The sequence below is a fragment of the Urocitellus parryii genome, chromosome 5, assembly GCF_045843805.1.
Source record: "Urocitellus parryii isolate mUroPar1 chromosome 5, mUroPar1.hap1, whole genome shotgun sequence".
Taxonomy (NCBI): Eukaryota; Metazoa; Chordata; class Mammalia; order Rodentia; family Sciuridae; genus Urocitellus; species Urocitellus parryii.
In genome coordinates this window covers 125,106,385-125,133,565 of record NC_135535.1, presented here as the reverse complement: position 1 = coordinate 125,133,565, position 27,181 = coordinate 125,106,385, and the positions used below count along the sequence as shown (strand labels likewise).

The 27,181-nt window shown below is 36.2% G+C and overlaps 1 protein-coding gene across 1 annotated transcript; it reads right to left on the bottom strand.

Annotated features, from left to right (window-relative positions):
• Nucleotides 1–1,449: 1,449 nt before the first annotated feature.
• LOC113190317 (zinc finger protein 248) lies at nt 1,450–25,749 on the bottom strand. The gene is made up of 7 exons (XM_026399533.2): nt 25,583–25,749; nt 24,814–24,875; nt 23,757–23,857; nt 23,620–23,661; nt 10,309–10,435; nt 9,890–9,985; nt 1,450–5,578 (listed from the first exon to the last, which is right to left on the bottom strand). The coding sequence occupies exons 4-7, from the start codon at nt 23,632–23,634 to the stop codon at nt 4,083–4,085; spliced, it is 1,734 nt and encodes a 577-aa protein (XP_026255318.1). The 5' UTR covers nt 23,635–23,661; nt 23,757–23,857; nt 24,814–24,875; nt 25,583–25,749; the 3' UTR covers nt 1,450–4,082.
• Nucleotides 25,750–27,181: the final 1,432 nt, after the last annotated feature.

Sequence of the window (27,181 nt, the reverse complement as noted above, 5' to 3'; positions counted from 1 at the left end):
AAACATAAATTTTTATATATTTATAAATAAATTCATTGTAAGGAAAAGGCTTACATGATTATGGAGGATGACAAGTTCGGAGATCTATAGGTTGAATTGTCAAACTAGAGACCCCGGAACCCAGGTGTTGTGCCAGTTTGAATGCACATACATAGAATATATATGACTGAATAGACTTCTCGGCAGCACATGGATTCTTCTCTAATATAGAGCAGGCCAGAAAAAGGAAATGGAGGAGGCATTCCACAGATAAAGGAATGGGGTTGGGATATACAGTGGCCAGGCACTAAGTGGTAGATGAAGAGTCAGAGGAAATAAAAGAATTGGAGGTGCAGGGCAGTCACACCTGCAGTCTCCAATTGAAAGCAATAAGCAGGGGTAGTGGCTGAGGGCAGCAAGGACCCCTCTGGGTTGAACCCTCCTATAGGTAATGGCACTACCTGTCAAGGCCAAGTTGGGTGAAGTGCTGCAGAACACCAGACAAGGGGAGGACAATCAAGACAGAAAATAGGCCCACTTCCAAAAATAGACTCTTGGGCGTTTCCAAGCAGAGTGTGATTTACTTACTCATCTTAGCGCAAATCAATGACCCACCAATTCACATCTTGGTTTCACACACTACTGAACTGGGGATGATCTATTTGTTGGTTGTGAAATCAGTTTAGTATATGGGCACAAGTATTTCTTTTAACAGAATGTACTACAACCCAAAAGGAAGTATCAAAAATATATAAATAGGTAAATAGAGTGTTTAATGAAAAAGAAAATTTATGTAAAATTATTGATTATACATGCTTATGTCTCTCTCTCTCTCTCACACACACACACACACTCACACTCTTCCAGTTATCCATTTGGCTCCTCCTTTAATGTAGCCTTCTCAGTGAGGTCTTTTCCTTTTTCTTGATATGATTGCTGACGCTAACAAGTATACAAATTGTCTGGTCCATGTTGACCTGGCAATGTTAAGTACTCTAGGATGGATTCTCACTACCTTATTTTGGAACAAATGTTCATTTTGGGATCAATACAAATGCAGGTCAGGAAGAGAGTACCATCTATGGTAAAAAAAACTATGTGACTACTACTACAAAATTGTTTAAAAGTTATATAGCAGACAAAAGCAAGAGAGATAATTTATATCTAAGTAAATGGTAACACCAGTACCATATCAAATCAATAAAAAAGGTGAAGAGAATAGGGACACCTAGCTGTTTTTTTAGAAGACTATAGAACTACTTCCCTCATACCACATTTAACACCATAGAGAGATATATGAACAATGCAATTTAACTTAACATCTGCTTCATACATGTCAAAAGGCAGATGTACCTGCTATAGGGCTCAGTTCCAAAATAAATTTACTTATGCTGATATGAAAAATCACAACAAAGTGGAAACTTACCTTTCAACTAATATAATAACTTTATTTCTAATACTGAGCCTTTACATAGGAATTTACAGAAATGAAAAATAACAAACCACTGTGCTTATTCCACATTTTCTCCACCCAAACTCTCCATCATTCTCTGTGCCCACCTGGGCTCACACCAGCAAATGTATCTAAGTTGAGTTCTTCAAAGGAAGGTACTAACAATTTGGTGCCACAATTCTGGTAGTGACAATATATCCTCCATGACAGGAGCTCTCAAATGGACTCCAACCTTGTTCCCTGAAGACTCAGAATAGGAATGGCTTCATGCAGGTGATGGTTCTAAGTGTATGTTTTAACATCACTTGTTTCATATTATTGTAAAAAATCTACCACTAAAATGTCTTTAGATAGAAAATTCTGTTTTCCATCAGAAAAAAAAAAAAACCTGGCTTATACAAACATCCATCCCCATATTAGAAATAATTCTTCCCCCAAATCATGGTGCAGAACTTGTAACACTTAGAAAAGTGTTCCTTTTTATCAACTAAAATGCCTTTACCTTTAAATATCAGACAGTCCTACAAATAAACAAGAAACTGTATTACTTCATGTAATATAAAGTTTCAGAAGAGAGCAGTTGCAGAAAGAGTTGAGCATCTCAGTTCTGGGCCAGCTTTTCCCACATGTGCTCTGTTATCTTCAGGCTACTGCCCTTCAGGGCCATAAACTATAAGCTGGTATCATGTACAGACATGAAAAAGTCTAGAAGAAGAGGGACAATCTCTTCTCATGTCTCTCATATCTTCTCATGTCATGTCAATGTTTTATCACTGAGACTTTTCCCCAAAATACTACAGACTATTCTCTAAACATCTCCTTGCTCACCTATTCATCCAACAAAATTACCTGAATGGAATTTCTGTGATTAATTCCAACTAATCTGGATTTATCCCCTAAATCATCTAGGCAATAAAAACTCAGCTCAGCAAGGAAGAAATAAGTAGTCATAGAATTATTAATCAATGTGGTCCTAAGAAGCATAGAGAACAAAGGAACAAAGGAGGCAGACACTATATGACATTAACACTAAATACAAGTACATAGTTTCTGGATTACATAGAACTAGGGTTACATACATCATGCCTAAAGAGATCCACAATGAAATACCAAGAGTATGAAAATGGCATTCCATTTCATACCACCAGTTTTTATTTCTAGAGTGCATTGAGTATTACCATTTACAAGTGATGTTAACCTTTAATTTGTGTAAATACCATTTTTATTAACAGAATTTACATGACTGATTGGGAGGTAGCTCAGAAACCTCAGAAAAATATTGTTTTGACTTCTTCATTGAAGGGATAGCTTCATAATAATAACCATACTCATTTATATATGCCAGGAACCAGTCAAAAGTAGGTAGAATGCTTCTTTGTGAAATAATATTTCACTTCTAACATATACTGGCCAAGCTATAAAGAGTCTCTGGTAGTATTTAGAATCAGACTTGTTCAGAGGTAGTTAAAAACCTCACAAAACATCTTTTGGCTTTTTTTAACTGATGAGGCAGTTCAGTAATAATGGCACAGCCATTTATTTGTTTCAGGAAATAGGAAAAAGGGTATGTGGTTTGTACTTTAAATCAGCCAAATATGTTTTCATATATAGAGGTGTGCTGGTAAACACTGGACAACAATTTCTCTGAGAAAATGAACACCCTGCTATGTAGAGTTTGCCAATTTCCATGGTTTAAATATGAATAAGGCCAAGTTACCAACATGATGGCACTGAATGTGGAATTGGGAAGAGGTGTATAGGAGCAAACCATTACACAGTATTCTCACCATATGGATCCAATAATGTAAATAACCTAAATAACAAAAAGAACAGTGAAATGCAGCAAGATTATTAGAAAGTTGTGAGTGATGAATATTTGGGTTACCTTTGCTTTTAGTTTTAGTTTAAGTTTACAATAATTCTAAGTAATGACTGTGTTTAACAAATGACTTACAAAATTCCTGAAAATTTAATAATCAGCAGCACTTTTAAGTCAGTACAAGGTGACACTAACACATCACTGTATGTGTGGAGTAGTTGTGTATGTACAAATGTATTTACATATGTATACACACACACACACACACACACACACATATATATATACACACATATAGACATACAAACACACATTCACACATAAAAATCACTGTGGTATTTAGTGTGGAAAATATTTATGCCTTAAAATTCACTAACCTAGGGGATCATATTTTCTCCTTACAATCATGTTGGGCTCTAATATGCAAATCAAGCATACCCCTTATTAGTTACATTATCATACTCATGTAAATCTACAAATAGCAGGGACTCTTAACATATATGTTTAATGTTACCGCCATTCAATTTTTAAGCTTCAAATTCCAGTGTGAATATGAGTAAAATGAATATTACCAATTCTATTTAAAAATTTGGTATCACATCTGGAAGACATATTAAACAACATAAATTCTAAAGATTTTTACCACATTGATTAAATGAATAGGTTTTCCCTCATGACAAATTTCTTTAGTTAAGTTTCAATTTTTCTTGGAAGCTTTCATATATTTAAATGAGATGTCATTTTTCTAGTACTCTGTGGCATTCTTTGGCTTTCTCTAATTTCATTTTAAAAATTTTACAACAAATCTGATGTCTGAAAGCTTCTGAACATTTAAGATGTTGAAAGAGCTTTCACTCTTGTATGAATCCTCTGATGTTTAGTGAGTACTGATCTTTGACTAAAGGTCTTCCCACATGCAGTACACTCATAGGGCTTCTCCCCTGTGTGAGTTCTCTGATGTTTAGTCAGAGCTGATTTTTCACAGAAGGTTTTCCCACATTCATTACATTTATAGGGTTTCTCCCCAGTGTGAGTTCTTTGATGTACAATGAGGTTTGACTTCACACAGAAGGACTTTCCACATTCATTACATATAAAAGGTTTCTCTCCTGTGTGTGTTCTCTGATGGACAGTTAGGGCTGACCTGTGGCAGAAGGATTTTCCACATGCACTACATTCATAGGGCTTTTCCCCTGTGTGTGTTCTCTGATGTTCAGTGAGGTTTGACTTCACACAGAATGTTTTCCCACATTGTTTACATTCATAGGGTTTTTCTCCTGTATGTGTTCGCTGGTGGTTGGTAAGATGTGGTTTCTGGCAAAAAGCTTTCCCACACTCAGTACATTCATAGGGCTTCTCTCCTGTGTGTGTTCTCTGATGTTGAGTGAGGTTTGACTTCTCCCAGAAAGTTTTGCCACATTCACCACATTCAAAGGTTTTTTCTCCAGAATGAGCTCTCCGAGACTGGGTAATATGAGATTTTTTGCTGAAATTATTCCCATTTTCAAGGTACTCATAGGGTTTTTCTCCCATATGTACTATCTGATGTTTAAAGAGGGTTGACTTTTCCCAAGTTTTGTTACTCACTTTGTATTCTTGAGGAATCTTTCGTGTGTATCCCTGATGAATAATGAATGCTGAATTGTCACAGAAGACTTCCCCATACTCATTATATTCATAAGGAATGTTTCCTGCAAGAACTCTTTGATGTCCAAATCGTAAATCCATATAAAAGGACTTCCCACAGATACTGCATTCATGTGGCTCCATTTCCAAATGAGTTCTCTGAGATACGTTAAGCTTTAAACCATCAATGAAGTTTCTTCTACATTCAGTGTATTTACAGAGTGTCTCCCCTATCTGAGACCTCTGATTTATAAAAAAGGTTGCTTCTTCATTAAAGCCTTGTTCATTTTCACTATACTCAAAAGGCTGATTAAAAATTGGCTGAGTAAGATCCTGGCGATGACTGAGAACATTCCTTTTTTGATCACATTTATAAGATTTCTCTCCAACAGAAAATTTCTCATGCCTATCGAGGAGTAATTTTTCACATACATTAAACTCATCAGGCTTCTTTCTAGAATAGCTCTTTTTACTAGTAATTAAACCTGAAATATTTTTCAAACTCATTTCACATGAGTCGCATATTTTGAAATGAAAATTTCTTGAAGAAATGGGGTCTGTGTCCACATTGCAAGTTTTCCTAACTTTACTGCCACTTTCTACACTTTGTGTTTTATTGTTGGTGAACATGAACTGCCAAAAGTATTCATCTTGATTTTCCTGGCTGTTCTCTAATAGGACATCAAATTTCCATTTTCTTTCTAGAAATGAAAAAAAAAAAACCACAACTTACAAATTTTAATACATTTCTGATGGACTTAGACTTTTACACAAATGCCCTATTCTATAGCCAATTCTTTAGTTTTAGACTCATTTTCTTGGTTTGAACTAAGATATTTCCTTTGCTCTCTTTACTTGAGTAGAAAATACAAACATGTTGCTGTGGAGTCAGGGAGAGGAAACTGGCAAACACATTTAACACTTTATAAATACAAATTTCAAAACTGGACTTAGAAAGGCTGGGGATGTGGCTCAGTGGTATAGTGCTTGCCTGGTACATATGAGGCACTGGGTTCAATTCCCAGCACCATAATAAAAAAATAAAAAACAAGGAACAAACAAACAACCTGGATATAAAAAGGATAGATAAAATTCATAGGACAGAGAACTATAGTGACTAATTGAAAAATAGGGAAACTTGAAAACAATAAGGTAAGCCCAAAAGAGACACTGAACACTGAAATAAAGTGACACTAAAGATTAGTAGGCAAGGGTTTCAGAGGATAAACTACATTGGCTGGATACAGAATAGAGAGCCCTCAGACAACCTCTGGAACTTCAGCCCTCAAACAATCACTGGAACAGATTTATTTCCACTAGAGTACATTCTTTTCCATTCCATTCATCACACCAACTTAAAGTCCTATAAACACAAACTTTCCCATGGTGAAAAGAATGATCTGATAGCACAGGTCTGATAGAAGTTTTCTTTAATTTTATCAACAAGGAAATTTTTTCCCCCTAAAATGCTGTGGAAATGCATGTTAGAGGAAGTGAAATAAACTTGAGGTATGATAAATAGAGAAATGGAGATTATCTGAGATTGTTCATTTCAAAGAACAGAAAATTCACACAATAAAAAGAATGTCTGAGAATTAGGTTTTGGCAAAGGCAAGAAAAGTATATACCCTGTTTGCTCATAGACTTATTATTGAAGAGGGACTCTCACTAACATTCATGTGTATGTTCTATATCTAGGTGTTGAGTCTGCCTTTATTTCCAGGATTTTCTAGGTTTACTTGTTTAATATTTAGTTTCATTTGTGTGTTTTTTATTTACATGTGGGGCCCATAACAATCATATTCCTATATATGAGACTAAAATCTTCAGTATACTTCATCATAAAAATTCTTGGCTATATACTTCACTGTTGCTAATCAATGAAACAACGTTAATCATGTTACAAAAATATCTATGAAGTCCACTGTCCCAAAGACAAACAAAGATGTTATTATCCTGACCAAAACAAAGTAAGTAAGCAAACAAAAATTTACACCAGCTGATTCACATTGACTATTCAAACCAACATTCCTTAAGTCCACAAAAAACATCTCTGTGCATTCTAGCTATGTATCAGATTCTTGTAAATTGCTAATTCCTAATAACACATCTTTCACGCAATTAGAAGCAATCTAGCCTCGGTTCTCTCCTTGGAATCTAGACATCCTTCGGTGCAACACTATTTTTTTTTCCATTAAAACAACAACAGTAATAATAAAAGAATGAAGCAAAAAATCTCTACAACATTCCTACCATTTTAAGACTCTATCTGCTTTATTCTTTAAAAGAAGCTACTGTTCATATAATTCCCCGTAACATAAAAAATCCCCTGCTCAATGCTAAGCCTCTGTTGTGACCAGGGTCTAACTCTTGGGAGGTAATACAAGTCTTGTTTTCCCTGCTTCCTCTGAAATGATTCTTAGGAAAACAATGAGCATGTGGATTATTTCCAAACTCTAACCAATAATAATAAAATACATTAGACAAAAGAAGGGAAAGTGCACTTAGGAAGAGCCTAAACTTGGCTCTACAGGTAGTCAACACTAATTACCAAAATATCAGAATTAAGAAAAGTCCTTCTTTTAGAGAGAACACAATCTCAGTAGGGAAAGAAACCCTAAGCAACTCAGGTTTGAGTTTTGAGGCGCAACCACTGATGGATTAGTGTCACAAAATATGGTCTATTAATGGCAAATTAAATTGTTCTGACTTAAAACAAGTGAAATAGTAACAATGACTGAAGTCATTACCATGTACGATGTGAACATTTTACACATATAATATTAATTATCTGAAAAAAAGCAAAGTAAACACGAAAAAGTTTTTAGATAAATGAGAGAACATTTATAAACACAATTTAAGATATAGGATAGTATAAGGTTTAGTATCGAAAGAAAGAAAGAAATGTAAGACAAGTAAAACAGAACCACATTATAACAGTCAATAAAAAGAGACTATAATCTCATTTATTTCTATAGATTACTTTGTCAGGCTAGTTAAAGAGAAACTGAAATGCTTGAGGTTAAAAAAAAAAAGAATGAATGAATGAATAAATAAATTATGAAATAGGCCAAGTCAGAAATGAGAACATTGAGAGACACTATTCTACTTTCAAGTGTCATCAATGCAAAATTAGAATATGAAGAGATATAGGTAGTTTTGAAAGAAAAATAACATAAGTATGATAAGATCAGTAAGAGATGACAAGGAATAGTGTAGGGATCCCATGTTTGCCATTTAAGGTACTAGTAGAAGGTAGAATAGACTGTATTTAACTCCTGGCAAACAGGCTCTGTGGTTTTTGTGAAACTCAGGTTGTTCCTTCTCAATCTCTTTGAATAAATGGACTTAATACCTTCAAAAAATAGTCTTATACTAGGACTACTCTCACCTACATGCTCAAGATAAGCTGCTGGCAAACAATGACCACAAGGAAATGGTCTTTTAAGGTTTTTGAAGGGAAAAAGAAGAAGCAGTAAAGAGGTGGGAGAAAGAAGGAAGGAAGGAGAAAGGAAGAGAGAAAGAAGAGGAACAGGAAGAAGGAAGAGAATAGCAGTAAGTAGGACATGTGGCTTTTTAGGCCTAACACTTTTATTATCTGGTCTTTTACAAAAAACAATTCTGTCAATCTCTGTTCTAGATTGTATCTCTGCCTTATCAGCATTTAAAGTTGATGCCTTTTAAATGGCTACCTCTAGTTCCAACCTCAACCATGCACCACACTTAGCCATATCCAACCTCAGATTCTAACAGTTATCTCCAACTTTTCTTTTCCAAAATTAAATCTATAATAACTTCCCTATAATGTCTCCTCCATAATTTTCTCTATATCAGTAAATGACTCCCTAATTTATGTAGTTGCTTGAGAATCATTGGAATCATGCTAGACTCCTCTCTCTTTGACTCTGAGAGCAAATACTTGTGGCCCCATCTTCAAGATACCTACCAATTCTCGGCACCTCTAGCATGGTTTTTGCCATCACCCTCTCCCCTCTGGAGTACAGCACAGCCTCCTAACTAGTATCTCTTCTCTTGCTCATGCCTGCCTACCAATCACCCCACTCAGTACAGTCACCACACAGAAGTCAGACATCCTTTTAAACTGTAAATCAGATCTGATGATTTAATCTAATTGACATTTACTCAAGATAAACTGAAGGTTTTTCACATCCCTCAAAATCACATTATTATATCTACATCTCACATGCTACTACTATTTATAAAATCCTCCTACTAGCCTCCTCCATACCCACCAGCTTCCACCCACTGTCATTATCTAAATAGTCCAAGAACACACTTGCCTAAGAGATATAGCACCTGATGTTCTCTCTGCCTGGAATACCATCAATCTACAGAGTTTGTACTCTGACTTTATTAAGTCTCCTGTTTAACATGGACCTCATTAAAAAGATTTCTCTGATCTCCTTGCTAAATATGCTTTAGTCTCCTGTTCCCTGGGAGAAGTCTCTTCACAGAACTTACCACCAACCAACATATTGTTTGTCCCTCATTGTAATACAAGGTCTGTGATACCAGGACATCATTCTGTATTACCTAAAACATAACTGGATCACAGGGAGTGTTCATCATCATGTTTTTGTCAAATGGGTATATGGAAGTAGTTCATGAATATATACCAGCTAACAAAAGGTGTCCTAAGAAAACAGAGAGGTGAATGATTGTAAAAGAGAAACTAACAACAACAAAAAAACTAAGGTGAAGCCAACTAGCTTTTGATTATGAGTATAATAAATCATTCTAAAATGTTGAAGAAAAAGAAAAGCATTTATGAGTAGGAGTGACATACAGAAGAATTATTAAGATAATAGAATGGAGTCCCTGGTCATTTCCAAAGGTCTGAGGCTAAAAATGGAAATTTCAGAAAAAATATTCCAGTATTCCAAAGATACTGGAATTAAAAAACAAGACCTTCAAAGGGTACAAACCCTAAACCAAATGACCTAAAATTAACTTCCTCTGGTCTTCATCTGCCTATGAATTCACTAACTCACCTGAGTGGCACTGGCTTGGGAATTCCTTCTCTAATATCCAGGGCTCTTCTCCTTGCTCTATTTTGAAGATCACTTCTGGCTTAGTAACGCAATACCCTGTTAAGACAAAATAACACAGGGCTGGGACTGAATAGCTTATCTTTGGGGATAAATGCAAAAATGAAGGGAAAGAAAGGTACAACTTCAGAAGTGCTTAGAGAAGGTGCTCAGATGAACCAACCACTGAGAGATAAGAATACATTTTTTACATAGAAGACTAAAAAGATCAGTCACTTCATAGCATTGAATCTCAAACTTTAAAATAGCAAATTATGAATCTCAAGCTTTAAAACAGAAAACCACAGGGCTTTTACTGTTCACTGTCAGCAACTAAGAAGTACATGCAATTGGTAACCACACTAAAACCAAAAAATTCTCACCAACTGAGACAAGGTTACTGTAATTTTCCAGGATCACATCTCTGTATAGTATCTTCTGAGCAGGGTCCAACAGACTCCATTCTTCCTTGGTAAAGTCCACACACACATCCTTGAATGACACTTGCTCCTGTAAGAGAATATCCCCTTTATATATGAAGTAGTCAGAATGAAATGGTATAGAAAAAATTTACTGAAAAATGACAGAATGCCTCCTTTTAAGCTTTACTACATAGAATAATATATTTTGCAAAAATTGAGTTTCCACTAAGGACTTAGAACTGTCCTAGTTGCTATAAATATTACTGATGCTAACATAAAACATGGTTCCTGTTCTCAAAGTGCTTATGACCTCATTAGGATACGTACATGTGAACACTTAAGAAGATGGATATTGCAGGAACTGGCAGTGTATACAAAGTGGATTGGAGTTATAGAGAACATTTTTTTCCTACTGTCTTTAACATTACCATTCTAATTTTCATCAGGAAGTAATATCTGCAGTTGTTAAAATAAACAGTGAGATTACAATGTATATGGCACAGGCCCTGACCAAGAGAAGTCCATGATTAGTTGAAAAGACTGCCTTGCAGTCTAACTGCCCACCAGAGAAAAGGATGAGCTCTGCTTGAAGAGATCATCTTCTGGAGATGATCTCTTCAAGCAGAGCTCATCCTTTTCTGTTCATAACACAATATTTGATATTCAGTAAAAAATTTAGTGGTATGTGAAATAACAGGGACCAAGAAGCAAATTTATTTGTTCATAACACAATATCTGATATTCGTTAAAAAAATTTAGCGGTATGTGAAATAACAGGGACCAAGAAAAAAAGGGAATACAAGCAGCCACTCCAGTCAGATGTGGTGGCATATGCCTGTAATCCCAGCCATGTAGGGGAGGCTCACAAAGGGACTGGCAAGCTTGAGGTCAGCTCAGACAACCTATTAACAAGATCCTGTCTCAAAAATTTAAAAAGGGCTACAAATATAGCTAAGTGTTAAAGCTCTTGCCTAACATGCACAATACCCTGGCACTGAAAAACAAACAAAACAAAACAAAAAAAGCAGATCCATGGGTGACCCAGATACTGGAATTAAAAAACAAGATTTTCAATATAAATTATGATGAATTTGTCCAATAAAAAAGAGGAAAATATGAACAAAATAAATGTGAGGATGGTAAAAGCTCAACAGATAAATGAATTTATGTTGTATAGAAAAAGGGCTAAGACCATAGGCCTGAGACTGATGTCCTTTGAAAGGTCACCCTTTGTTGGATTTCTGGGAACTTGAATTTCAAGAGAATTTTCATTATCATTCCCTGATAAGAACAACCCACTGAGCCTGAACTGCTTATGTAAACAATATTGTTTATTCTGCATATGTGCTTTCCTTCTGGGAGTCTAGAATTTTGGGACATGCTACAACAGTGGTCCACTTTTTGCTCTGAATATAACCCTTGTTGCTCTGCCACTACAACTTATTTTTAAAATGGACATGTTTCTTTCTCTTCCTTTTTCCCTAGCTCCTCCCTAATCTCTCCCTCTCCCTAATTTTAGGGGAAAATAGGATTATCTTTCTTTACCATCCTAGGCAGAATTATCTGTCCCTGAGTAAACATCCACCTTAGGAATGAAGTAATCCAGACTTTGGGGATGGTACCAGAAGATCTCAGAAATGACTCTCTTTCAAATTAACAAGTGAATTACAGTTCCAGACAGATAAAATGTGGAATGTAGCCTTTGAATCACCTCTTTTAAAATCCTCCTATTCCTGCTGATGGGCAGAATCACAGCCTTTGGGACAGGAGTCTCCTGTGTTTCTCCTTGCTAGCAAAGCAATAAACCTTCTTTTTCCTTTTTCTCAAAACCATGTCTTCATTATTAAGATTGGCATTGGGAACAAGGACCAAGCTTTTGGCAACAATACTAGACAGACAGTACCTATATAACCAGTGCCTAACAAAACTCTGGGTGCCAAGTATCTTTGGGCTTTCTTGGTATGTATTTCATGAGTCATGGCTAGAGGACTTAAGTGTGTTCTTTAAGACTCCACTGGAAGAAAGCTCTTAGAATCTTGCTCATTATGCTTATATCCTTTTCATATGTACTAAACTACAGCCATTAAGAATGACTATATGCTGAGTCATTCTTGGGACTCACTCCACCTAGGATGATCCTGGAGACTTCTTACACATATATACACACATACAGTGGGCATATCAGAGCTAAAAAACACAGTATCTGAAGTTAAGAGCTCATTAGATGGATTCAAATTCATACTAGAAAAAGATGCAATCTAAAACAGTATGCATCTAACAAGGCTGTTGAAATGCATTAGGAAAAAACTGAAAGAAATTAAAGGAGAAAATGACCAATCTACATTACAATTAAAGACTTCAACCCACCTGAATAGTGATAAATCAAATGCAGAAAGTCAGTAAGCATATAAAGGACATGAGTAGCATATTAATTGATCTAACTGACATTCATACAGTACTCTATCCAAAATCGTAAAGGACACATCCTATCATTCTACTGTCCTGTATAACTAATTAAAACAAATAAAAAATAAAAAATTATTTTTCCTTTTCTAATTTTTATTTTTATTTCACATACATGTATACACATATTTTACTTTTTTACATTCTGCATTATTGTGTGTATGTACGTATGAGTGTAAGTGGGGGGTGGGGTGGGGGTGTTAGTGTTCTCATTAATGTGGATATGTACAAAAATATATAATATAAATGTTCATATAATTTTTTATTCATTTTAATTGCTCTCTTATTCACTGTTTTGTTTTTAGTTTTTAGTAGTGGGGATTTAACCGAGGGGTGCTTAACCACTGAGCCACATCGCTAGCCCATTTTTAATTTTATTTAGAGACAGGGTCTTGCTAAGTTGCTTAAGGCCTCAATAAGTTGCTGAGATTGGCTTTGAACTTGCAATCCTTCCGCCTCAGCCTCTCAAGCCACTGGGATTACAGGCATGTGCTGTTGCACCCAGCTGGTGGGGTAAAATTTTACATGGGTTTGTTCTCTTTAGATCTTTTGTTCTTTTTGTACATTCTTCAGTTTATGTTCCTCTTATTACCCCTTCATTCTCTTATACCATTAGTAACCAACTTTTCCTGTACCTTTTTTCTTCCACTATTACTTTTAGTTATTTTTTTATTCTCCTATCTTTATAGCCATCATCTGATTCCTTTCTCCTGCTTCTCCTTTGTTCACTTTTAAAATACTTCAAACTTTCTCTTGCCTTTCCACCATATTTTGTCTTCATTTAAGGAACTATAATTCCATTATGTGGTAAAAGTATATAGTTTATGTAATTTGTACCCAATACATGTTGTGATTATTAATACAGTTGATGGCACAGTAGACACCTGCTGGTTAATGTCTGATTGAGGTCATAGTTGTTTACTATTAGCATTGATGTTAAATGCTGACCCCACTATTCCTCTGTAAGTAGCAGAGATATCCAAGTAGACACGGGACATTTATTTTAAGGATCTGTGAAATGACAGGCATACTTTAAGCGTACAGAGTAGAGATCCTGATGAGTAGCTCACAATTCAGTAACCTTGATCCTCACTGAACACACAAACTAGCCCTACTTGAACCTCAACAATACTTCAACACATAGAATACAGGGAAGAAAAACCCCAAACCAATATCTGTGCCTGAAGTAAAAACAACTAGAGGGGGGCCTCAGGTCCACTTCTAGATATCTACTCATACAGCAAAAACCAGAGAGAAGTCCCTAGACCAAAAAAGATAACTACACATTGGTGGACACATGTATAAAAGAGAAAGAGGAATCAAACGCAACTTATGTACAAGTCCAATCTGAAAACATGAGGAAACAGGCAAACAAGTCTCCCCACAAAATTCACAAACCAACAAAGAAACTCATATATATGGAAGTAGATGAAATTTCAGAGAAAGACCAAAACAATGAGTGAACCAAAAGAATATCTAAGGAATGAATTAGAGAGAAAATGCAGGTGGTGAAAGGCCATTTCAAAAAAGAAATAGAAAGATATTAAAAAGAAAAAAAATCAGAGCTCCTGGAAATGTAAGGCATAATGAATCAAATTCAAAATTCAATTGGAAGTATCATCAACAGTAGAGATCATAAACAAAATAGAACTCCAAACCTCAAAGGCAGAACTCAGGCCTTGAAGACCGTGTATGTTACTCCGAATACTAACTATGCAATAAATGGGGGTAGTGGGGGAAGACCATGATCAGAATATATAAGAACTCTGAGACAATAGCAAGAGATCAAACCAGAGAGTCATTATGATAGAAGAGAATGGGGAAATACAGGCTAAAAGCATTATGAAACTTTTCAGGGTGATAGAAGCAGAAAAATTTCCCTACCTTAAAAATGAGATAGACATTTACATACAGGAGGTATATATAGGACTCCTCAAATAGACAAGATCAAATCAGAACTTCTCCAAGATACAACATAATTAAAAAGCCTAACATAGAAAATAAGGGAAGAATATTAAAAGCTCAAAGAGAAAAATGTCAGGTCACATTTAGAGGAAAAACTAGTGAGGCCTACTTCTGACTCTCAACTCAAACTCTAAAATCAAGAAGGGTCTGGAATAAGCTCTAAAAGCTCTGAAAGGAAAAACTGTAGCCAAGATTGCTATATCTGGAAAGTTATCTATCAGAATTGATGGACAAATAAAAATTTTCCAGATAAAAATAAACTAAAAGTGATAACCACTGAGCCAACACTACAAAGAGTACTTAAAGATACACAGAGGAACCCCAAAACAAACCCCACAGCTCCCAAACATATGAAGTTCACTAGAGAACCATTAACTAAATGAAAACCAAGACAATTAAATACAGCAAACTAACCAAAATGGCAGGAAGTAACAATCATCTATCCATAATAACACTCAATATAAATGTTCTCAACTCCCTAATTAAAAGGCACAGATTGTTAGAATGTATTAAAAAATAAGATCCAACTATATGCTATTTGACGAGACTCATCTCATAGGCACAGACATTCACAGGCTAAAAGTGAAGAATGGGAAAAATATTCCATTCAAATGGAGTCCCAAAACAAGGAGGAGTAAGTAGCTATTCTCATATTGACAAAGCAGATTTCAAGCAAAAATTAATCAGAGGAGACAAAGAAAACCACTAATTATTGGTGAAGGTAACAATTCAACAAGATGACTGAACACCACAAATAATTATGCCATAAATCTAAGTGTACTAATTATACAAAACACTACTTCTTCACATTAAACCTCACTACAATAATACTGGGTGGTTTTAAATATCCCTATCACCTGTTCATCTAAACATAAAATCAACACAGGTATGTCCATCCTAAATGATACTATAAATTAAATGGATCCACAAGATATGTATGGCTGAATTTACTTTTTTCTCAGAAGCTCAATGAGATTTTTAAAAAATAGATCATATTCTAGGTTAAAATCCAAATCTCAGAAAATACCAAAAATTGATATATCCATGCATCCTATCAGCTCATAATGGAATGAACTAGAAACCAACAGCAAGAAACATTAAAGAAATCACAAAAACACATAGAGATTGAACAATACTCTTTTTTTATTTTTTATTTTTTTTAATTTTTTCAAAGAGAGAGAGAAATTTTTAATATTTATTTTTTAGTTTTCAGTGGACACAACATCTTTATTTTATTTTTATGTGATGAAGAGGTTGAACCCAGCAACCCGCGCATGCCAGGCGAGCGTGCTACCTCTTGAGCCACATCCCCACCCCCAATACTCTTTTTAAAAAAAAAATTCTTTAATTGTTGTTGGACCTTTATTATTTATTTATTTATATGTATTGCTGAGAATCAAACCCAGTGCCTCACACATGCTAGGCCCAGCACTCTACCACTGAGCCACAACCCCAGCCCCTGAACAATACTGTTTTAGACAAGGAATGGATCATAGAAGAGACAAGAAATAATTAAAAAAAAATTCCTACAAACAAATCATAACAAATGTACAGCATATCAAATCTCCAGGACAGCATAAAGGAAGTTCTAAAAGGCTAGTTTACAGACTTGAAATCTTACATTAAAAAAACCAGAAAAATCCAAATAATCTAATGTTATGACTCAGGGCCTTAGAAAAGGAAGAAGTCGAAATCGGTAGAAGACAGGAATAATTAAGATCATAACTAAAATTAATAAAACAATATACAGAATCAATGTAACAAAGATAAACAAGATTGATAAACCTCTAGCCAAACTAACCAAAAAACCAAAAAACCAACCAAAATATGCATTCAAAAACTCTTCAAGGAAGTAGGTGAAAAGAGTATACCATGTTCAAATGGGTTTAATCCCTTGGATGCAAGTTTGGTTCAACCTATACAAATCAATAAATATGATTCACCACATAGATGAAAAGTAAGGACAAGAGTCATGATCATTTCACAGATAAAGACAAGATCTTTGATAAAATCCAGCATCTATTCATGTTAAAAATGCTGGAGGACCAGGGTTGTGGCTCAGTGGTAGAGTGCTTGCCTAGCATGTGTGAGGCACTGGGTTCAATCCCTGGCACTACTTACAAAATAAACAAATAAAATAAAGATATTATGTCTATCTATAACTAAAAATAAATAAATATTAAATAAAAAGTTTAAAAAATGCTGAAGAAACTAGGGATAGAAGGAATTCACCTCAACATTACAAAGGCTATATACAACAAACCCAAAGCCAAAAATCATACTGAATGAAGAAAAACTGAAAACATTTCTTCAAAAATCAGGAAGAAGACAATACCACGTCTATTCAATATAGTCCTTGAAACTATAACCAGAGCAAACAGGCAAGAAAAGGAAATTAAAGGACACTATATGTTTGCTGATGACATGATCCAATATCTGGAAGACCCGAAACATTCCACTAGATGACTCTTAAGAGTTGATGAATAAATTTAGCAAGGTTAATAGGATACAAGATCACTATTCACGAATCAAGAGCTTTCCTATATTCCAGTAGAGACTCTGCTGGGAAAGAAATTAGGAAAACTCAACCAGTCAGAATAATCTCAAAAAATAAAATACTTGAAAATTAATTTAGACCAATTCCCAAGCATTTTATTTTGTAGAGGAGGTGAAAGCCCTCTTCAATGAAAACTATATGAATATTGAAGAAAGACATTGAAGAAGACCTTAAAAGACAGAAAAACTTCCCATGTTCTTGGGTAGGCAGAAATAATACTGTTAAAATAGCCTTACTTCAATGCAATCCCTATCAAAATACCAATGATATTCTTTCACAGAACTAGACAAGACAGCCCTAAAATTCATTTAGAAGAATAAAACGACCCTGAACAAGAAGAGATATTCTGGAAGCATCAAAATACTGGACCTCAAATTATACTATAGGGCTATAGTAACAAGACCAGCATAATACTGGCATCAAAACAGACTTGAAGTGGCCTGGGGTTATGGCTCATTGATAGAGTGTTTGCCTAACACGTGTGAAGCACTGGTTCAACTCTCTGCACAACAGAATAGCATAAATAAATAAAATATTGTTTCCATCTACACTAAACAAACAAACAAAAATAGACATAAAGATCAATGGAAAAGAATAGAAGACACAGAGATAAACTCACAGTTACAATCATCTGATACTTGACAAAAATACCAAAAATATGTGAGAGGAAAAGATATCCTTTTTAATAAATTGTGCAGGAAAAACTGGATACCCTATGTAGAAAAATGAAACAAGATCCCTATCTCTCATCCTGCACATGTCAACTCAAAGTGAATGAAAGACTTAGGAACTAGACCATAAACTTTGCAATTGCTAAGAAAACATAGGCTAACACTCCAACATATTGACATAGGTACTGAATTCCTTAACAATATCCCTGAAGCTCAAGAAATCAAACTAAGAATTAATAAATGGATCAGCATCAAATTAAAAAGCTTTGGCACAGCAAATAAACTACAAAAAGTGTGAAAAGAGAACCTATAGAATGGAAGAAAATCTTTGTCAGTTATTTTTCTGACAGAGTATGAATATCCAGAATTTATAAAGAACAACAAGAACAAACAAACAAAAACACCAAATAAACCAAGTGGCAATTAATAAATGGGCAAAAGAATAAATGGACTAAACAGATGTTCCTCAAAAGAAGAAACACAAATGGCCAACAAATGTAAGAAAAAAAATGTTGGGCTGGGGATGTGGCTCAGCGGTAGCGCGCTGGCCTGGCATGCGTGCGGCCCGGGTTCGATCCTCAGCACCACATACCAACAAAGATGTTGTGTCTGCCGAGAACTAAAAAATAAATATATTAAATTCTCTCTCTCTCTCTCTCTCTCTCTCTCTCCTCTCTCTCTAAAAAAAAAAAGAAAAAAAATGTTTAACATCCCTAGCAGTTAGAGAAATATGAATCAAAACTATATTGAGATTTCATCTTACCCTAGTGAGAATGGCAATTATCAGGAATACAAATGATAAACCAGCCATGGCGGTACATATCTGTAATCCCAGAGACTAGGAAGGCTGAGGGAGGAGGATTCTCAAGTTCAAAGGCAGCCTCAGCAATTTAATGTGGTCCTAAGCAACTTAGCAAGACCCTATTTCAAAAAAATAAAAATAAAAAGGGCTAGGAATTTAGCTCAGCGTTTAAGTGCCCCTGGGTTCAATTCCCAGTACCAAATAAAAAGAATACAAATAATGAAAAATGCTGGTGAGAATGCAGGAAAAAAGATATGTTCATTCATTGCTGATGGTACTACAAATTAGTATAACCACTCTGGAGATTTTAACCAGTATGGAGATTCCTCAAAAAACTAGGAAGGGAATCACTAGCTATCTCATCAAGATTTATCCAAAAGAACTAAAATCTGCCTACTATAGTGAATAGTCATCTATGTTTATAGCAGCACAACTCACAATAGCCATATGGAACTAGCCCAGATGCCCATCAACAGATGAACAGATTAAGAAAATATGGAATATATGGAGTTTTACTGGGCCATTAAGAATGAAATCATGCCCATAAATGGAACTGGAGAATATCATGTAAGTGAAATGAGCCAGACTCAGAAAATTAAGAGTCGAGTGTTCTCTCTCATATGTAGAAGTTATGAATGAAGCAGGGAAAAGGGATGGTCAGATATCATAAGAACAGGGAAAAGATCAAAAGAGTAGAGGATTAAAGAGCAGGGACAGGAAAGGGGATAAAATGTACAATGAATTTGACAAAATTAGGCAATGTGCATGTACAAATATACCATAGTGAACTCTACCTTTAGGTAAAATAAGCACCAATTAAAAATATACAAATGGGGGTTGGGGCTATAGCTTAGTGATACAGCACTTGTCTCACATGCATGAGGCACTAGGTTTGATACTCAACACCACAAAAAATAAAGATTTAAAAAAGAAATAAATGTAAAAAATATATATTTTTTATATATTTATAGAATAGAAAGCAGACCAGTAGAGTGGTAGAAAGGGAATAGGGGGAGGGAGTACAGGAGGGAAAGGAGGGGCACTGGGGACTGAAATGGAGTAAATTAATTTCCATTCATGTATGATTATGTCAAAATGAACTCAACTATTATGTACAACTATGAAGCTCTAATAAAAGCCCAAAACAAAAAAACTCAATGTGAAAGAGAAAACTTTAGGGGTACAGAATAGAGGACACTACAACAAAATAAACACAGCTAGAAAACTAACATCGTTGAAAGAGAGGTGAAGATTTACACAAGAAGAAATAAAGGAAGGAAAAGAATGACAAGAAATGTTATGTATGCTAATAGACATAAGGAACTGAAAGATTCTGATTAAGTTTAACTGGAATCCCAGAAGGGAAGTAGCAAATATTTGGTGTGTCGGGGTGGGGCAGAGAGACAGCTGAGAATTTTTTTCAAACTGATAAAAAAGATATCACACCTCAGAATCAAAACCTTCCAGAAAAAGGATAAGTACACATAGAGAAAACAAAACCAAATAATATCAAGTAACAACTGCAAGAAAAAAAGGAGAAATTCTCATAAGCTGCCAGAGTTTTGAAAAAAAAAAAAATCACTGCTTTCAAGGGGGGAGAATATTTAAAATGTTTCACGGTGGGGTGTAGCTCAGTGGTGAGTATTTGCCTAGCCAACATGAGGCCCTGGGTTTGAAATGAAGAAATGAAAAAATTAAAATAAATAAGGCTGACTTTAGATTACAACAACAAAGTTTCAAAAGATATTGGGATGGTATACTTTAAAGTACCAAAGGGGAGAGGGTGAGCTCTTTTTTTTTTTTTTTTTTTTTTTAAATTTTATTTTATTTTTTTAAAGAGAGAGTGAGAGAGGAGAGAGAGAATTTTTAATGTTTATTTTTTAGTTCTCGGCAGACACAACATCTTTGTTGGTATGTGGTGCTGAGGATCGAACCCGGGCCGCACGCATGCCAGGCGAGCGAGCTACCACTTGAGCCACATCCCCAGCCCGAGGGTGAGCTCTTAATCCAGAATTCTGTACTCATCAAAAATATCCTTCAGAAACAAAGAAATGCAGACATCTTTAAAAAAAAAAAAAAAAGTTGAGAGCATTTCTAACTGTAAGACCGGCACAAGAAATAATGAAAGAAGTTCTTTGGGCTAAAAACAAATGATCATAGATGAAATAGAAAACTGCTGTTACAAGGAAGGAAAACATAGGAAAGAGAAAGCATTTAAGTAAATATAAAGCTACTAACTATCTAAAGCTATAGAAGTCTTACAGGGTTGAGAAGACAGGGAGAAGAAAACAAGATAACAGCAGCACCCAGGGCGGGAAGTGGTAAATGTCACGATACTGTTGCAATTTAACTGTCCTGTTCTTGCATACTACAATAAACTCCAAATGAATTAGAGATTTAAACATAAAACACATAATGTGCTAAATTTTAGGATCAGATTCTTTATAATCATGAAGTGAGAAGAACTTTGTAATTATTCTGTTAAATGCTATAAAGTTTAAACCCATAAAAGATTGATAAAAAAGTAGTAATTTGCAACTCATATAAAAAAACAAGTAAATTGTGCTCTATATGTGTAATATGAATTGTAATGCACTCTGCTGCCATAAAAAACAAATTAAAATTTAAAAATGCAAAAAAACAAGCATTATCATCTCTAATATATAAAGAGCTAACTAGACACAGGATGGGAGCAAAATGTGCATAATAACAGACAGTTCACAGAAAAATACAAAGCACTCTTAGACATGTGAAAAGGTACTCAGCTTCATCCAGAGTGAAGAAAACTGCAGATGCTAACTACACAAAATACCACTTTTTATGTATCTGGTACCCAAAATCCAAAGGTTGAAAACACCTCTATGGGAGAAGCTGTGGAGAAATAAGTCCTCATGAATTGCCAATGAGACTATAAAATGATACCACCTCTAGGACAAGGCAGTCTCACTAAGCTGATCAAGCTCTGGGAATTAATCTAACAGACAAATCTATCTATGGATTATTTTTGTGTGTACATACATGCACATGTGTGTATGCAAGGTTACTCATTCCAACATGGTTTACAATAACAAAAGGTTGGAAGTAGTTTAGTAAACTTGAATATTTACACTTAAATTACCATGTAATTGTGACAAAGAAAGAAGCAGCAATCCATGTTCTGGTCACAGAAATCTCTGGTGTATGTAAGTGAAAAAAGAATGGAAAACAGTGTACAGGCTTGCTACTCAAAGGGTGCCCTTGAGCAGAATTGGCTTCACCTGGAAGCTTATTAGAAATTCAGAATCCAGGATACCATCTATTTCTACTAACTCAGAATCTGCCATTAACATGACACTAGAAATACACAGGCCCATGTAAGTCTAAGAAGCCCTAAAGGACAATGGATTCCTTCTTAAATAAAGGGAGGGGGTATATAAGAATATGTACACTTATTTCTTTTAACCAGATAAAGAAACACTGGAAGGACAGAAAAGAAACTATTTTTAAAAATAGGGATCTAGAGTAGGGTGACCATACACTCCAGTTTGGGGCTGTCCCAATATATGCCAGTTATCCTAGCATATTAATTTAAAGAACTTCTTTCACACTCAGTGAAAGTATCTCTGTAGGATAAATATCACCCTACCTAGAGGCTGTATTTATCAGGTTAAAAATGCAAGCAGAAATGAAGAGAAAGGGAGTGCAAAATCTTGTATCTTTTAGATTATCGTTTTTCTGGTTTGAAGTTTTAATTTTTTTATTAATATAGTCAGTTTTTAAACATATTGGTATATTATTAATTCAAAAGCATTTGATTAAGAAAAAAAAATAAAACACATGAAACCAGTCAATAAAGCACAGAGGAGGAGTAAGTCAAGGATGGAAATATGGGTATAAAAATCACCTGGGACAAAAAGCAAAGATGCTTTACTGAGGATTAGAGAGGAAATCAAGCATCAGAAACAGGGAGAGCTTAGGGGCTGGAGTTGTGGCTCAGTGGTACAGCACTCGCTTAGCACATGTGAGGCCCTGGGTTCAATCCTCAGCACCACATAAAGATAAATAAATAAAGGTATTGTGTCCAACTACAACTAAAAAATATTAAAAAAAAAAAAAAAGAAAAAAGAAACAGGGAGAGCTTAAAGGATGATGTCACAGACACCAACAGAGGAGATATTCAAATCAGAGATTGAGGTCAATACTATCAAATGTTGTTCAACGTCTAGTAAGGCAAAGACAAAAATATCTACTGGTTTTGACTATAATTTGGTGGCTTTTTCTAAACTAAATCAGGTGAATGGTGGTAATGGGACAAGGCTGTATTTATCAGGTTAAAAAATGCAAGACATAAGCCAGAACTACCTGTGACTGTATATAGAAACACCAAGCCAACACATTAAGGAATGCTGTTTTGAGGACATGTAACCCCTCCATTCCTCCGTACCTTTTAGGTTTTATTCTTGAATTAATCAGGATCATCAGAGAGCAGTCTAGTCAAACCTCTCAATGTTTGGTCTTCTGAAAAGAGAGACTGGGTTTTGTGCACTGGGTTTTGCTCCAGCACTACTTTGTTTCTAGCCAAGAAATGATTATAGAAAATATATCACATTTATTTAAGGGATGTTATTAGAAAGATCACAGAAAATTTTACAATAACTTGGACAATCCTATGAAATTAAAAGTCTTTCATCTAATTTTGCCAACTGTCCTATTCTGAATTTGCTACACTCTATTTCCCTTAATGTAAATCTTTTGCCTAGTTTTACTTTTTCTCCTAAAAAATTGAGTCCTTATAAACTTAAAACAAAGTGAGAGTAAATAAACAAAACACTCACCTGGGATTTGTTCATTTTCCGTTCTTATTGGAGGAGGGAAAGCTAAGAGAGAAGGAAGGAGGATGTCAGGAGAAATTTGGCCTGCCTTGCAGTTCCTAGATTCACCTGCCTATACAGCTCCACAACAAAATACTTACCTGTCCATGTGTGGCTCCCATATGTGTTGAGTTTAGATATGATACTTTTCATTGAGTGTAAGCAAATATTTTTTCTTATTCATTTGTTACCAATTTAGGTTCTGTTACACAGAGAAATTAAAAACATGAAAAGATGAGTTTAAAAATAACAGTAAATCTAAAGAAGGAAATAGTATGGATACCAATGTTGCAAAGGGAGAAAAACTATACCACATTGTTTATTTACCTGTTAACACCATTAATCCCTTGAGATCAGATAACCCAAGAAATCTCTAACCCTCCTTTATGGTGTGTTTAAGGCAAGATAAAAAAATTTTTTTAAGCATGTTTGTTCTAACTTGCTTAGAATTAATTTATTATTATTATTATTATTATTATTATTATTATTATTATTCTTGGTACTGGGGATTTAACCCAGGGGCAATTTACCACTAAGATACATACCTATCCCTGCTTATTTTTAAATTTTGAGGCAGGATCTCACTAAGTTGCTTAGGGTCTCACTAAATTGCTTAGGGTCTTGCTAAGTTTCTGAGGCTGGCCTTGAAATTGCGATTTTCCTGCTTCAGCCTATGGAGCTACTGGGATTACAGGCTTGCCCTACCATGCCCAGCTCAAAAAGATTTTTTAATAAGAAACTAACTATGACTTAACAGTGACAAAATGGATAGCAAGGGCCCAGGAATCTGCAGATGTTACATTTCTTGGTCCTGCCAATGACAAACTGCATGATGTGAATCACTTTCTCACAAACTATTTTTAATCTTTTAAATGCGATGAAACAAAGAGGACCTGCCTGCACTACCATCCTGTGAATCTATAAGGCCAGGAGAGCAGGAAACTCAGCATCTCTCTAAATTCCACCCTTGGATGGTACACTGAGAGGTGCTAGCCTCAGTAAAGAGTGAACAGGATAGGAAGGATGCGGGAGACTTTTAACGAGAAGGGATGGCATTTTGTTAGCTGCCTCTGGTGAGCCTTTCATTCCAGCCCATGCTCCAAAAAGGTGACATTTCCTGTGCAGCCTGGGTGCCCACCCCTCTCAGCTCCAGCTCACCTCTCTTCTTAAACTTGTCCCAGACCTTCCACCGGCACACAGCCTTCGATGACTTCAGAATACTGTGTTACGATTATACATAATAAATAATAAATAAACAAGTAACAAATAAGGAATATCTTAGAATCCAGGTGGGTTAGGGCCAGCAAAATGCCTTGGTGGCTAGATACGCCAGTCCCTTTCCTTTTCCACTTCACTAACACAAAGGCCTTAGGGACCAGTCCAAGCTCCAGCAGCAAAGGAGGTCTTGTTGGGATCCTCCCAGTGCGCTACATATACACAATAAATCTATAGGATATTGGCTAAAAACCTGAAGGTGCTCAAAACAACCCAAAGCGGCAAATATTCATAACATCCGCATCTTATAGAGAAGGAAGAATCTCACGTGGATTATTTGGTCAAGAGTAACAGTCACACGAGACCTGGCCCTCGCAGCCCCGCCCCTTCCCCGTGGGTCCAGCGAAAGGCCTACGTCACAACGTCAAGCACGCGTCGCGCACACGTCACACGCTACACACGCGCGGTCCCTTCCCCAGATCCCCGCCCGCCGCAGCGGCTCCCTCCCCGCTGGCCCAGAGCGTAGGAAAATCACACGTACTCCCCACCTGTGGCCACACGACGGCGCCGCGGGCTAGGCGCTGAGGCTAGACCAGTGCGGACCCCGCGAGCACAAACACTACCGTTCCCGCGCCAGACCCGAGCCCCTTCCGCCAACAGGGATGCACCCGTCCGGATGGCCTGCTTCAACTGCAGATGCCCGAGGTCTCACCGCGGGGTCCGCGGGACTCCTCCTCTCCGCCTAGCATCAGCCGCCTCCTTCCGGTCCCCGAAGCCTCCCGGGCCCCCTAGACCTTTGCTCAACTCCTCCGGGCTCACCCGCCGCTCCCTCGCCCCGTGGACCCGGAGGCTGGCAATTGTTTCCCACGAGGGCCTGGAGGCCAGGGACGACCAACGGGGGGGGGGGGGTGCGCATGCGCAGAGGGAGAGGCGGTGCGGCGGGATGGCTGGAAGACAGAAAGGTAGCTGAGCTCTCCGAAGGGATGCTGCTAGGAGTTACCTGCCCTCCATACCTCATTTTCCACTGTAGAATGAAGCTATTAACAATGTCTAGTTAGTAGAATTTCTATGAAAATCAAAAGCGGTTTGCATTGTAAAAGCACTTAGAACGCTGCCTGGCTCATAAATTGTTCAACACTTTTAAAAGTTTGTACTTCCCGGTATACATGATGCCCATGTCTCTAGAAATCATCTGGATTTTTTGCCTAGTTTAATGAGAGATTACTATTATTCACTTGTGCAGGAAGCCAGCAAAAGAAAAGATATGCTTAAATTTCGTTTATAAATATTCATTTATCGGAAACAGAAAACAGGTTCATGTAAACAACTGCAGCAAGCATGTCTATTCTATGAAATAAAGAAAAAAGACAATCTATGAGTTTCGAAACCGGCAGGATGGCCCATGCATATGATCCCAGCTCTTCCGGACGGACGCTGAGACAGGATTCCAGCCTGAGCAGCATAGGGAGACCCCCCCCCCCACCAACCCTACCTCATCTCAAAAATTAAATAATAAAGTAAAATTGTTTATTTGTAGGAAACTGTTTACATATCAAACTTATAGAAGTAAAACCTCTCTGATCTCGTGAAACCAAACATACTTTACAAACTAGAACAAAACATTCCTTGACGTACACCTCATACCATTTTTTTAGGACGCTGTTGTGTCAGAAGCAATGACTTAATCATTTGTTTTACTCCTCTCTCTTCAAAATTAGCTTTATTTTGCAAAGTCTCCCCTTGTAAAATCGTTTATTCTTTGCCCTAAGTGACTGATATAGTAACTGCTAGAGTCAACTTATTCCAGGATTAAGAATTGAGTTGGTTTTTATAATTCTTTTGAAAAATGCCCTGGGGATATTGATTTATGCTTCTAGTGGATTGACTCTTTCATCATTAGGCAATATCCTTTTTTTTTTGGGGGGGGGTCTCTTTTGGTAGGTTTTTTTTTTTTTTTTTACTTAAAATCTATTTTTTTTCCTGCTAATAGAATAGCTTCCCTTTTTCTCTTTTAGTTACCATTTCATGAAATATCACTTTATGTCCATTCACTTTTATCCTATATGTCCTTAGATTTCATTAGCATGTCTTATAAACAACATATCATTGGATCTTTTTTCAAAAATCCATTCAGGACTTAAGAACTCTGCAGAAATCTCACCCTGGGAGTACATTGATCTTCTCTGTCCAGACAAAATTCCAATTAACAATATTTTATATTCCTTCCTACAATATACTGGTGAGAAGGAAAACTGGACTATTTCAACCAACTTCAGCTCTAAACCATTCCAGCTGGCAGCTCAGTGAGCAA

Bases quoted from the DNA above. Each gene is read 5' to 3' on its own strand.
- LOC113190317 (XM_026399533.2), bottom strand. The intron at 9,986-10,308 runs GTGAGAATTTTT...TTGTCTTAACAG, and splicing joins CAGTAACCTTGTCTCAGTTG to GGTATTGCGTTACTAAGCCA. The intron at 5,579-9,889 runs GTGAGTTAGTGA...TTTCATTTCTAG, and splicing joins CCCAAGCCAGTGCCACTCAG to AAAGAAAATGGAAATTTGAT.